Here is a 14,857-nt window from a genome sequence, read left to right on the forward strand (position 1 = left end):
TAAGGGGCAATTTAGCATGTTCAATTCACCTACCCTGCACATCTTTGTGTTGTGGGGCGAAACCCACGCAAACACGGGGAGAATGTGCAAACTCCACATGGACAGTGACCCAGAGCCGGGATCGAACCTGGGACCTCGGCGCCGTGAGACTGCAGTGCTACCACTGCATCATCGTGCTTCCCTTTCCTGTAAAATTTTATCAAATAAACGCCCCCCTGAACTTGTAAAAAAAAAAAAATGAAATGAATAAAATAAATGAATAACCCCCCCCCCACCCCCTGAACTTGTAAAACAAAAAGTTGCTACCGTTTAAAAATAAAGCGGCCGCACTGCGCATGTGTGCCGATGATCTGGCACGCATGCGCAGTGTGGCTGCATTTTTTTTTAACATGTTCGCGGCCATTTTTGAAGGCCGTTTGCAGCCGGCTGTTGCGCGCAGATTTGCACGATCGGGAGCGGCGCGTCGGACGGCTCCCCGACCCTCCAACACCCATCCGCAACCCACCCACGGGTCGCGCCCCCGAGTTTGACAATGCCTGCTTTACAGCAAAAGGAAATGTCTCTGGTCAACCACGATGCATTTCGCCTTTACGTTGTAGAATGTTCATTTAATACAGTCTTTCTCCAATTCTCGTACAGTGAGGTCAAGCTGACTGTGGCATCGTTTCTGTCAGACCATATTGTAGATGAAATTTTAGAAGCACTTTCCAGCTCCCAACACAAACTGGTAAGTGTCAGAACTATAATGTTTGCTTATTTCAACTTATTTATCTTCTGTGCTTTTGATATGTAGTGACATAATGGATAGAATTTTTCAAAATTGGGTAAAAGAACCAAAAAGAAAGTATTTAAAGCAAGATGTGAAAACAATCATCAAGTCCATTTGCACTTCATATGATTTAAGTGTTCTTCACTACAATGACATTTAAGCTTCCAAAATGGTGAGAGAGGGAAACCAGGGAATTATAGACCAGTTAACCTAACATCTCTTAGGAAATTTCTAGAGTCTATAATTATGGATAAGCTGACTGAACACCTTGCAAGTATTCAGCTGATCAAAAAGAGCCAGCCTGGCGTTATCATAGGTAGGCCATACCTGACAAATCCGATTCAATTTATTGGTGACGTGACTGCAGTAGATGACAGGGGAATTATGTTGTTTATATCAACTTCCAGAAGGCATTTGATGAAGCGTTTCAGCAGAGATTGTTCGAGAAATTTGAAATTCATGGGAGTAGAGACAAATAACCTGATTAGAAAATTGGCTGAAAGGAAGGAGACCAAGTGTAGCACAATGGGCAGGTGCTCTAATTGGCAAGATGTGACAAATGATGTCAAACAATGATTGTCTTCGGCGAATGTGGAGAAGGTGCGGAGCTGGGTCAGAGGGATTGATTCCCAGTGGGTCAGAATGGATGAGAGTTTGTGCAGGGGGTCGGGATTGAAGGCGCTAGCAACAGCGCCGCTCCCGATAGCCCCGGGGAAGTACTCGGGGAGTCCGGTAATAATAGCTTCATTGAGAATTTGGAGGCAGTTTCGCCAACACTTCAGGTTGGGGGCATCGTCAAGGGAAATGCCGATTCGGGGGAACCACAGATTTGAGCCAGGGAAGTGGGATGGAAATTTTCGGAATGGGAGGAGAAGGGGATTAAGACACTAAAAGATTTGTTTCTTAAGGGTCGGTTTGCAGGATTGAAGGAGCTGGAAGCGAAGTATGGGCTGGAGCAGGGGGAAATGTTTAGATACATGCAGGTTCGAGATTTTGCCAGGAAGGAGATACAGAGCTCCCCGGTGGAGTCGGCCTCCACATTGCCGGAGGAGGTGCTGACGACAGGGGGACTGGAGAAGGGGGTAGTGTCGGTGGTTTATGGGTATTCTGGAAGAGGAGAAGGCACCACTGGAAGGGATCAAAGCAAAGTGAGAGGAAGAGTTGGGAGAGGATATGGAGGAGGGGTTCTGGTGTGAAGTGCTCCGGAGAGTGAACGCCTCCATCTCGTGCGCGAGGTTGGGGCTGACACAGCTGAAGGTGGTATATTGAGCACACTTCACAAGGGCGAGGATGAGTTGGCTCTTTGAGGGGGAACCCTTGCTCCATCTGATCTTGCAAACTATGATCCCATCTCTTAAACTCACTTTCCTTTCTAAAGGCCTTGAAGAGTTTCATTTCCCAAATCCTATCTTTCCCTCCAATCCCTCTGCTCGGGTTTCTGCTTCTACCACAGAACCAAAACTACTATTGCCAAAGTCAAAAATTACGTCCTATGTTACTGTGATAAAGGTAATCGATTCTTCCTCCCCTGCAACATTTGACGTGACCACACCATCCTCCTGCAATGCCTTTCAACTGTCCAATGAGTGAGTCTGCACTCACCTAGTGACATTCTTATCTAATTGTAGCCAGAGTATCACTTCCAATGGCTGCCTTTCCCACTCCCACTGTTATCTCTGGTATCTTCAAGGGTCTGTCCTTGGGTCCTCTCCTATTTCTCATCTGTGCTGCCCCCTGGTGACATCCAAAGACATGTACTTTTCCACATGCACTTTGACAATAGCAGACTCCTCTTGCCACCATCTCGCTTGATGTGTCTACTGTTTCTAAATTGTCAGTGCCAGCTGAAGAAACATTCCCTTCAAATGTTGGAAGGACTGAAGCCATTGTCTTTAATCCTACCGCAGAGTCTACTTCTAGCCTCTAGGTCTGCCCCTCTACCTGGTAACAGTATGACACTGGACCAAATAATTTCACAGCCTTGGTATCATATTTGGCCCCTCAGTGAGCTTCCAACCACATAACCATGCCATAACTAACGCTGCCTCTTTCTACTGTTGTAACATCATCTGACTCTGCCCAGACTCGGCTCAGCTGTTGTTAAAGCTCTAATCCATGTCTGTTAACTCTAGACTTGACCATTCTAATGTGCTCCTGGTTCGTCGTCCGTGTTCTACTCTGTGTAAATTTGAGGTCATCCAATAATCCCCATCTCTGCATTCTCCTTCCACCTCAAATCCCTCTGTAATCTATGTATTGATCTACAGCTAGTCTTTTAATCACTCCATCATTGGTAGCTGTGCCTTCAACTGCCTGGGCCCTTAGTTCTGGAACTTGTTCCCTAAAGCTCTCCTTCTCTCCACCTTGCTCCTTTAAAACTCTCCTTAAAATCTCCTCCTTTGATTAAGCTTTTGGTTATCTGCTCTAATATTTCCATGCCTCATTGTCACATTTTGTTTTACCATGCCCCTGTGGAGCACCTTGAGATATTTTATGATGTTAAAGACGATATGGGCGACACAGTGGTTAGCACTGTTGCTTCACAACGCCAGGGACCCGGGTTTGATTCCCGGCTTGGGTCATCACCTGAGCGGAGCCTGCACATTCTCCCCGTATCTGTGTGGGTTTCCTCCGGACGCTCCAGTTTCCTCCCACAAGTCGCGAAAGACGTGCTTGTTCGGTGAATTGAACATTCTGAATTCTCCCCCAGTGTACCCAAACGGGCGCCGGAATGTGGCGACTAGGGGATTTTCACACTAACTTCATTGCAGTGTTAATGTAAGCCTACTTGTGACACTAATAAAGATTATTGTGATTATTCTCAAAGACAAGTGTAATGAATTGTATGTTATGCTGAATGCCACTATAAATGGGCCCATTCTACGCCAGAAATGTAAGCTTTTGGTGTATTTTCAGCATCATTGCATCATAGAAATTGTGTAGCTTCTATTTTAAATGTCCCTGCTTTTGTGTTGGGTGATATACAATTATTAAAGGAATGGCAAACTTTAGAGCAAGCCCAAGTAAAGCCAGATGATAAATGAAGTTCCAGACATTGGAACCCTAGAGAAGAAAATAGACTGGGAAAAGAAATCGCCTCAGAAGCAGGCTTCATAAATTTTGGTGCTGCAGTTGTCACCCGTAATTTTCAGAGATGATTCCCCAGGTGTCACTGGTTCTTTTAAATCATTAGAAAATATGGGAAGCTTGAATTAAATTGCAATGTATTAGCATTCTGATTTTGGGTGACAGTTCCTAATGACTCAACTGCTGACCCATTCAGATGTTTAATTAAATTCAAATCTTATAATTGTTTTTAGCTTTATTTTCCCTGAATGAAAAGTCAACTCTATTCCTTGGTGATTTATTTTGCTTTGCAAGATTATTTGAAGCTTTACTTTCATTTCATATTGGATAAAAGATAATATCTTGTTGAAATAAACTGCTTCAGTGGATGGAACCATAATCTACCACTGTGAAAACTGCTACTGGTTGGTTAAAATATAAAAGGATATTGCTGTGATTGAGATCAATAAAAGATGAGGTAAATGCAGGTTAAAAGTATGGATTAAGATCCATGAAGCAACTGGGAAGAAAGACCAGTCAAGGTAACAGCTCCACTATTTTGAGGGCCGACAAGCATTGAGTGAGGGACTGAGCATTTGGTCTTGGTTCCAACTAGAGACGGTGAGAGTTGAAATTTCACAGATAACTGACCACATAAACATTGATAAAAACCTAAAAGATTGCACAGAAAAGAAGCTTGAGGCTCAAAATGGAAGAGAAGCAATTAGATGTCCTTTTACCTCGTCGGGAATGTTGGAGTGATGTTACAAAATCATCTTCACAATGGGAGCAGCATTCAGGTCCTGAATGTCCATGATCTTTGTAGAGAATTATGCTTAACCGAGAGAGAAATATAGCTTGACACAAAAGAGAAGTAAGAGCTCCTTGAAGCTAGCTGAATTGAGGTGAAGTAGTTGTTCTCTTTGACAAGAGAGAAGCAAAATTGAGACCAAGAGTGAATCATCAATAGATATGGGGCCGACAAAGTTAATAGGTGGCTGCTGTTTTGATTTATAAAGGACAATGAAATTAGTGTCTCTGGAGGGAAAATGTAAGTAACAAGGTATTTTACCCTTTACAGACCATGGCATTTAAAATGTGATTCCAACTAGTACATTGCCAGGGTATTTTGAAGATAGCAAACACTCAGGCAATAAAATCTGAGCAAAATTTAGGAATGTGAGGCAACAGGACCAGACTGGGCGGGGTTGAATGATGAATGGAAGAAACCATTGATATGAAGAGGGAACAAAATGAGAAAGATGGCAGAGTGATAGAGAGCCCCTAATTAAATGGGAAAAAAGAAAGTCTAAGGGAGAGCTATCATAATGATTTGAGGAAATAACTGTGGAATAGCTTTGATAGGAGGCTGCAAGTTAGAAATCTTCTTCGAAGTGCACAGTGCTTCTTTGACAGGAGATGGAAACTTTGGAGTTATAGGGCGGGATGTACCGACCACTCCGCCGCGTATTTTTCGGTGGAGGTGGCCCTCCAGGATCTATTGGCCCCGCCGTTGTCAGCGGGATTTCCCGGTAACTGCACACCTCGTCGCCAGGAAACCCGGGTGCCGGCGTGGGACAGGAATCTCGCGCCGGCGTGAACAGGCAGTAAATCCCGCCCTTAAACTTGGAGTTTGGAGTTAGAGAAGAATAAATCTGAAAATGTTTGGCTTTCTGGAGGTTAGCAACTGTGCCATTGGGGTAAGCAACTGTGACATCTGGAGGGTTTCTGCTTCCAGGTGGGGAAGAAGGTTGAGGGGAGGCAGATGTGGGGGTGGGGGAGGGCTGAATAAAGTTATCAACTGTATCATGAGGGTTAAGGAATACGATTCCTTGGCTGTCGGAAGACCATTTTAGGAACAGAGCAGAAATTATGGGATAGAATCATAACATTTGATCAGTTAAGTTGTCGTTAGCAGCTTTTGGCTTGAATTTACTGAATTAATGGACAGCGATCAAGTAGGCTTGAGAGGCTTTGGAGTAATCGAAGCCCCAGATGTAATAAGCAGAACAGTCATGATTCAGAATTGAATTAAAATTTGGAGCTGTTGGAATCACTTTCCTTCAAAGAAGATTTGATAGAGGTATCCAAAGTCATAAGCAGTCTTGGCAGAGTATCTCGTGAGGTACTGTTACCATTGGAGGACGGATTAAGAACCCGAGGGTACAAATTTAGGCTAATTTGCAAAAGAAGAAATGGTGAAATGTGGAAATACTTCTTCCATGCAGCAAGTGAGGTTGCAGGTTAGGTGGATTGGCCATGATGTGCAGGTTGGGTGGATTACCTCTTCTAGGTAAATAAGGTGAGTCTTTGAGCACTCGCTGATGAGCAAATTGAAGTCTTGCCTGTATAAGTTGATAACAAGTTAAATATTAATTCATTGGTAATGCATATAATTCCAATATTATCACACCGGCACATGAAACCACATAGAGCATAGACAACCAGAAATATTTTGCAGGTGGTGATATATTTTCTTTCTTGCTGATTATGTACTTGCCCACCTTTTCTACAACAGGCGAGCCATTTGACAAAGCGTGGAAAGCCACTACCACGGCAGGAATCCACAGAAATAGAAGTGTTGGAAGAGAAGCCAACAAAGCGACTTACTGTTACTAATGAGGAACTGTCCGAATTAGAGAGGCTGGAAGAACTTGATACCTGCATGGTAAGCTTGATGGTACAGCAATATATAAACACAGTCTTGGAAATGTATAGCCTAGAGCAAGGAGTAAGAAAATTACTTTTGTTTGGAAAAAAAATCAACTTGCAACTTGTTTGAGCATGTTGATGAATTCTGTTTCTCTTCTGTGAAGCAATTAACGCTATCTTTTGCTCACAGAAAATAAGTGAACTCTGCATGTTTAATGTTTTGGCGAATAATGTTTTCCTCACAAAAGAAAAGGCGAATACAGTGGCCTATTAACCCACCGCTGTACTGTGTATGGATAAGGCACTGCTATTCATTTATATCAGTTGGAAGAGCTACATGATAAACCGCTCCCACGACAACACAATTTGCTTGTGTAGACTTGGAAGCGTACTTAAAGCAAACTAGCATTGACAGCAAATAATGCCTGTGTTGAAAACGAATCCTATTGAAATTGATGGAATTCAGAACCTTGATGTGCTTGGACATGTTGACAGTATACCATCATCAAAAATTTCTCAACCACATTCTGGGGGGGGATTTCCAAGCAGCAGGCACCATTATGCATATTATTCGAAGAAGTTCATGCGATTCTTAACCAGGGCTTCAACAGCTCAGGCATTGATAACTAGAATGCAAAACATTAAGTCGAAAACCCGGGTGTTCTCCAAGAATTTCTAGAACAGTTGGTAGTCTCAAAGCATACCTTAATTTTATAACTGAAGATTTTTTTTGGAGGTACTCAATTTCCTGTTTGATTTTGATGGAGTGGTCCAAAGCTGTGATCACGCTAAGTTTCATCGCTAAAGTATTTTTAGTTGATAGACTCTTATTGAAATAATTCAGTTGAAGGCTAAAAAGTTTAATGGGTGCGGGGGGTGCAGGAACTTTTGATTGCGAGCGGTTATCAGATGGAAGCCACTACATTTTCAATATTTTGTGCAGGATAAAATAACATCGCTATGAGCCATGGAATTTTGATTCTACCTGGGGTTTATTCTTGTGTTGGAGAAAATTGCCTATGAATTAAATCTGTCTGTATGTACATAGTTAAAGTTTCATAGCTCCTGCCAGATAGAAGCTGATGCTTCATTTTTTCTGTTGTATAAACAGGTCTCTGGTAACAGGAAGACCAGCTGAATAGCCGTAACTTCTAATTGACCTCAGTTAAAGATCATTACACTAATCACTTAGTCTTTCTACAATATTATGTGTATGTGAAATTGAATCATGTCTGGAGCCAAATGTTTCACCTATCTGGGGCTAGATTTTCAATCTGTGTTTGGAATCCTGATACCCAATCTTACCTGGGTCCTAACCCCATATCGGATCTTCATAGCTAACAGGCCTCTATTTTGAAATGATAAGCCACTAACTGGGCTTCAGACATTCCTTTGTTACTCTCCAGCCCGCTAACAAGCTCTTCAAGGAGCTTTACGACCATTAATCAGGGGGGAGCTGGTTACTGCTTTCCCTCTGCCCTCACTTTGAAATAGCAGCATATGCCTGAGGTGTCAGAAGACTGGCACACCGCCTGGGAGCACTACTTTCAAAATGCACCTGCACCCAACCTCATCTCCATAGGTGTTTGAAAATGTGGCCCCTGAAGTTTTGATCAGTACATATTTTCTGATGCTACGACCGAGGGCTATCGTAGTCAAGAATCCAGGCACTAATTGTGTCCAAAACTGTACTCATTTTGGTAAATGTTTTTTTTTTTTTGTTTTGTTTTGTTCAAACTTCAGTTCAGCTTCATTTGAATATTACCAAACATAAGAGGCTGGATTCTCCGCAGCCCCGCGCCAAAATCGCGTTTGGCGTGGGGGCGGAGAATCAATATTTACGATGGAATCGGCCCCGCGCTGCTCCAGCGATTCTCCGGGCCCCGAATATCTGCGCGTCCGCGATTTATGCCGCGCGGCTGGGGGCCATTGCCAGAGGCCCACGCAACAATACTCTGCTCCCAACAGGCCGAGTTCCTGACGCCATGGTTCTAGCCACGTATGGCCGGTCAGGGACCTCGCGTGGCCGCTGCGGACTCGGTCCGCGGCCACCCTGGTGGAAGCAGGGGAAATCGAGCACCGGGGGGGGGGGGGGGGCCTATGGGCGGCCGGGGCAGCGTCTCGCCGATTGGGGGGTTCCTACATTGTCCGTGTTGGTCCGCGTCCACCATCGCGCTCGGCGTGGCTAGTGGAGGCCGCCTCCGTGCGCGGACTTGGACCTGGAAGTGTGGGGGCCCGTTCGCGCAGCGAAAGCTGCGTGAAGCACCCCGGGTCCCTGCCAGCCCCTTCAAGGTAAGTGAATCACTATTTATTTTTTGCAGGAAACCGGTGAGTAAAACGCCAGTGTATTTACGCCGGCGTGGGGACGTAGCCCCATTTTCGGAGAATCCAGCCCAAAGATCTTCCAATATTGGACAGCATTTTAAAATATGTTGGGCAGGATTTTCCACACAACCCGCTGCCTGTTTAACAGCAGCGGAGGTGACCCGGGATCCCCAGGTTCCACCGTAGTCAACAGGGTTTCCTGTCGAATGCCCCCCTGCCCCGCCCCGCAAGATCCCACTGGCATAAACAGCTGGAAATTTCCTCTCTTTTTTTTGGAAAAAGTAAATTGTGTTCAACAATATTCTTCGATATATTTAAGTGTGGTGGCCTGGTACAGTTTCATTAATATCACTGAAACTGGTTAATCACAAAAAAAAGTGTATTTTAATCAGACCCAGAACTTTTGAGTGACCCGATTTTAAATATCCGAAAATGGCTTTTAAAAAAAAAAAAACCTATGGTTCCGGTGACGGGGATGTGCTGAGCGGACACACAAAAGGGGGCTCTCCACCTCAGAACCTAAAATTAGGCTCTTTTACTCACAATAGCCCGTTAGAACAGGGAAAAAGTTATCCCCTCACCCTACCTAACAACAGCACAAGAGACGTTGCCGAGCAACAGTTGCTCCAGAGGCCACAAAAAAGCGACAGAAACCAGGAGAAACGAGCGGTCAAGACGGCGGGTGCACGAGGCGATGAAGCATCGGTCACACCAGAACGAGAGGGACCGGCAATCCGCACACAGGGCTCCCCCTCACCGGAGGGTGGGTGGAGGAAGTTACTCACTCGAGAGCTGAGGGTGCTCAAGGAGGAAATCAAAGCTGACATTAAAGCTACGGTCAGGGTGGCGGCCACGGAAGCCCTGGCCACCATGCTTGTGGCCTTGGACAAGGCAGAGAAACAACTGGAGGCCCAGGGGAACACCATCAAGGAATTGGAGAAAGTCTCAACGGATCAGCAGAGTGACCGGATCACTGCCCTAGAGACAGCGATAGCGAGGTTGGTGGCTATGCAGGGAAGTCTAAAGGGGAAAATAGAGGATCAGGAGAACCGGTCACGGTGCCAGAACTTGAGGATAATGGGCTTGCCGGAAGAAACCAATAGTAGGGACCCCACTAAGTGCTCGGATGTTGGGAAACCTGGTGGGAAGGGACAGCTTCCTCAACCCGCCAGAAATAGACAGAGCCCACCAATCACTCCTGCTGAAACCCAAGGCTGGAGAGCAGCCGAGGGCGAAAATCGCCAAAATGCACCGCTTCCAGGACCGGGAGAGAACCCTGCGCTGGCCCAGACAAACAAAGGCATGCAACTCGGAAGGACATCAGCTCAGGATTTTTCAGGACAGTGGTGCAAACCTGGCCAAGCGCCGGGCAAACCAGAGAGAAGACGGCTCTGTACAAGAGAAAAGTGAAGTTTGGGATGCTTTGCGTCACATTCCAGAGAGGTGAGACCTCCCGCTTCTGGTTGGTGATGTACCTGTCTGTGGCCTGTGATATTTTTCACGACCCCTGCGGACGCAGCCAAATTCGTCCAGGAGAATGGGCTGGGAAAACAGCGACAAAGACAGCAGTGAAAAGATCACCTGAAGGGACTGAAATACTCTGAGAGACATTTTGTGCGGATTGTACTGCCTTGCTCTGAATCTGGGAGCCAAAACGTAGGTAGGAAGGGGCGAGGGCAGCAGAGCGCAGGAGAGAGTCAGGAGGATAAAAATAAATGGAACCATATAGAGGGGAAAGTGTAGGCTTATAGCTGACCCCAGGAAGGGGGCCACTACACTAGCGAGAAAGCTAGCGCCAGTTGTACGAGTGAGAGGGGTATCCCATCTCCTGCAGAGGAGAGCCTGGTGACGTGGAGGGTTCACCATCAAGGGGGGGGTAAACTGGGGAGTAGGCGACAACAATCGGATGGGGAGAGGAGAAGATGGGGGGGGGGGGGACAGAATCATTAGGAAAACAAAGGGACGGGGGGTGGGAGGGCTCGAGGCTGGTTACAACAGGCGACACGTGGTGATATGGAACAAAATGGCACCGCAAACAGCCATTGTGGAGGTTTCCCAAACAAAGGGAAACCCCGGCCTGCAGGGGATCACCCACATGGCATACACACAGTTGGTGGCCATGTTGGGTGGCCCCTGAACAATGTGAAATCCCGGAGCACAGGGGCCCAGCTTCATGGTGAGAACTGTGACCAGTGCCATCTTGGATGGCCCCCTAACAAACGGAAACCCGAGAGTGAAAGGGCGCATCCACAAGTATGGTTGATCGCGCAGGAAGGGGGGGGAAGACAAAGACCCCCTATTAGAACAGTCACCTGGAATGTCAGTGGACTAGACTGTGATAAGATCTAGAGTCTTCGCCCACCTGAAAAGTGTGAAAGCTGACATAGTTTCCTTCAAGAGACACACCTGAGGGAGAGTGACGGCGGGTACGAAAGGTTGGACAGATGTATCATTCTTGCTATGGGATGAAAGCAAGGGGGGTAGCCATACCGCTTAATAAGAGGACAGCATTTACCACGACGAGGCCAATTACGGACCCAAGGGAGGGAGCACGCCATGGTCAGCAGTGTACTGGAAGGGGCACCAGGGGTCCTGGTTTGAGGTGTACGCTCTCAACTGGGATGACACGGAGTTTATAAAAAAGACCACAACTGAAATCCCCAACATAAATACTTCCAAGATTGGGGTGGGACTTTAACTGTGTACAGGACCCACGGACAGACAGATCAAACCCGAAATCGGAGAAAACGGCAAATATGACGAAAGAACTGAACATATTTATGGAGTAGGTGAGGACAGTGGACACACATCCAGGGGAGAAGGGAGTTCTCCTCCTTCCCCCAAGTGCGCCGGGTGTACTCGCGCATCGACTTCTTTGTAGTGCGGAAATCGGTGCTTCCAGGGATAATAAGAGTGGAATACTCCGTGATTATAATCTCCGACCATGTTCCACATTACATGGATGGTGAGGTTGGAGACGGGCTGTGCCCAACACTCCCATGGAGGTTGGACATGGCCCTCCTGGCCGATAATATCACAGACCAAAAATGGGTACATCACCACCAACCAGAATGGGGAGGTCTCACCCTCCACGTTCTGGGAGGGACTGAAAGCTATGATTAGGGGTGAGATAAGTGCTTATAAAGCACATAGAGACAGACTGGAGAGGGTGGCTAGGCAACAACTGGTCGACTCCACACAGGAGGTGGACGGCGATAATCCAAGGCCTCGACCGTAGAGTCGCTGATGGAGATGAAAAAACTAAAATGGATTTCGACCTGCTCTACACTAAGAAGGCAGTGTACCAGCTCTGCCAGACACAGGGGACCTTCTACGAACAAGGAGACAAAGCCAGCCGCCTGTTGGCCCACCAGCTGAGAAAGCAGGTAGCCATGAGGGAAATAGCTCAGATCCGAGACAACAATGGCAGACTAGTAACCGAGCCTAAAAAGATTAAAGAGGCATTCGAGGCCTTCTACCGGGGACTGTAGACCTCAGAGCATGCAATGGGGACTCCAGGATGAAGCAGTTCCTCGAGTAGCGGGAGGATAGAAAACAGGGCTGGAAGCACCACTAGAACTGGGAGAAGTCATGGAGAGCATCAACTCCATGCAAGCTGGGAAGGCCACGGGACCAGAGGGTTCCCGCAGACATCTACAAAAAATTCACACCAGCACTGACTCTGCACTTATGCGAGATGTTCACAGACTAGCTTGCAAGGGGCACGCTGTTAACAATGCTAGCACAAGCCTCAATCTCAAGAAAGACAAAGGCCCGACCGAATGAGGGGCCCACAGACCCATTTCTCTACTCGATGTAGACCCAAAAATACGGGCCAAGGTCAAACAATTTGAAAACTGCGTGCCAGAGCAGGTTGCTAAGGATCAGACGGGCTTTGGTAAGGGTCTGCGATAATGATCCCACTCGGGGAGAGAGTGATCATTTCCCTGGGCGCAGAAAAGGCCTTCGACAGAATCAAATGGAAGTACCTCCTAGAGGTACTAGAACGACTTTGTCTCTGAGCAGGTTCACCGCCTGTGTGAAACTCCTGTATAGCGCTCCCAAACGAGTGTGCGGACTAACGCACCAGCTCTAAATACTTCCTGCTGCACAGGGGCACAAGGCAGGGATGCCTGCTGTGCCTGCTCCTATTTACCCTGGAAATCGAGCCACTGACGATCACCCTCAGAGCAGCGAAGAATTGGAAGGGGACCCCGAGAGGGCAGAGAGCACGAAGTCTCACTCTATGCGGATGGCCTGCTCCACTATATCTCGGATCCCAAAGCAGCATGGAGGGGATCGTGATGCAGTTTGGAACTTTCCCAGGCTACAAACCCTTGAGCACAAGTGAAATCTTCCCGGTGAAGCCGTAAGGGGGAGAGGCAGAGCTGGAGGGACTGCCGTTTTAAACAAGCCCAAAACAAATTCCGGTACCTGGAGATCCAAATTGCCCACAACTGGATATGGATCCACAAATGGAACCTGACTAATCTGGTGGAGAAGGTGAAGAACGACCTGCAGAGGTGGGACACACTCCCACTCTCCCTGGTGGGGTGGGTACAGATGATCAAGATGAACGTCCTGCCCAGGTTCCTCTTCCTGTTCGTATCCATACCGATCTACATTCCCAAGGCCTGTTTTACCACAATAGACAAAATTATCACAGCGTTTGTGTGGAGAAGAAGAATCCAGGCATCCCCAAAAAGGTTCTACAGAGAAAGAGAAGCATGGGAGGGCTGGCACTCCCAAATCTGTAATACTACCACTGGGCAGCCACAGCAAAAAGAGTGAGGGGATGGGTAAGGGAGCTAGAAACAGTATGGGTAGAGATGGAAGAGAGTTCCTGCAGAAGAACGTCCCTCCGGGCTCTTGCCAAAGCAACACTCCCATCCCCGCCAGCCAAGCACTCGACAAGCCCAATGGTAATAGCCACGTTCCGGTCATGGAAGCAGCCAAGGCAGCACTTCGGCCTGACCAAAATGTCCACCATGGCTCCCGTCTACAACAATCACAGGTTCACACCAGCCATAATGGACGTCACCTTTTAAGAAGTGGAGACAGGATGGGGGAACATTGACAGTTAGGGACTTCTACACAGACAACAGACCAGCGGAGTTAGAGAAACTGATGGAAAGGTTGCAACTGCCCAACAGGAACAGACTACAATATTTACATATCAAAAATGTCCTCCACAAGGGATGACAACATAGCACTGACGCCGAGACACTCGATGATAGAGGAACTGCTGGACATGAGTGACTTAGGTGGGGGGAACTGCGGGGACATATATGGACGACTGTTAGAAGAGGCACGTTCCCCGCTGGATGAGACACGGGAAAAATGGGAGGAAGAACTAGGGTTAGAAATAGGGTGGGGACTCTGGAGCGAAGCACTGAACAGGGTAAACACCACCTCCACATGCGCAAGGCTAAGCCTGAAAGTGGTGCACAGAGCACACCTAAGTAGAACCCGAACGAGCAGGTTCTTCTCTGAGGTGGAGGACAAATGTGAATGGTACCAGGCAGGTATGGCCAACCACACCCACATGTTCGGGCATGTCCCAGACTTCCCTGAGACAACGTCCAAGGTTGTGGGGGTGAGGGTGGAGCCAAGCCCAAAAGTGGCAGTCTTCGGGGTATCAGACCAGCCAGAACTGTTCATGGGGAGGGGACTGATGCCATTGCCTTTGCCTCCTTAATCGACCGCCAAAGGACCCTGCTCAGCTGGGGATCAGCAGCACCACCCACAGCTGCAGACTGGCTGGCCGATCTGTCAGAATTTCTCCAATTGGAGAAAATCAAATTCGCCATCCAGGGGTCAGAAGAGGGCTTAGACAAGATGTGGAAGCCATTCCCCAACCTGTTCAAGGACCTGTTTGTAGCCAATAGAGCGAGGGGGTGGGGGAGAAACAGATGAGCCATGGCTCGCAAAAGGAAGAGGGGGAGCGGGGGAGCAGAGAGGGAGGAGGGGCTAAAAATCCACACGAAGACCGTGAGATGCAAGGGGCACAGAGACGAGGGAATAAACCCAAGGGCGAAAAGACTG

General features: G+C 47.4%; 1 protein-coding gene across 3 annotated transcripts in view; it reads left to right on the forward strand.

The window, feature by feature from the left end:
- Window positions 1-14,857, forward strand: part of LOC140425404 (F-actin-uncapping protein LRRC16A-like) — a 530,177-nt gene that overhangs the window by 392,779 nt on the left and 122,541 nt on the right. For all 3 annotated transcript variants that reach the window (XM_072509651.1, XM_072509649.1, XM_072509650.1), the window contains exons 28-29: window positions 640-727; window positions 6,354-6,503. In XM_072509651.1, coding sequence (XP_072365752.1) covers window positions 640-727; window positions 6,354-6,503 — 238 coding nt within the window. The remainder of the gene's footprint in view (window positions 1-639; window positions 728-6,353; window positions 6,504-14,857) is intronic.

The sequence above is a fragment of the Scyliorhinus torazame genome, chromosome 6 (genome assembly GCF_047496885.1).
Source record: "Scyliorhinus torazame isolate Kashiwa2021f chromosome 6, sScyTor2.1, whole genome shotgun sequence".
In the NCBI taxonomy this organism is placed as follows: domain Eukaryota; kingdom Metazoa; phylum Chordata; class Chondrichthyes; order Carcharhiniformes; family Scyliorhinidae; genus Scyliorhinus; species Scyliorhinus torazame.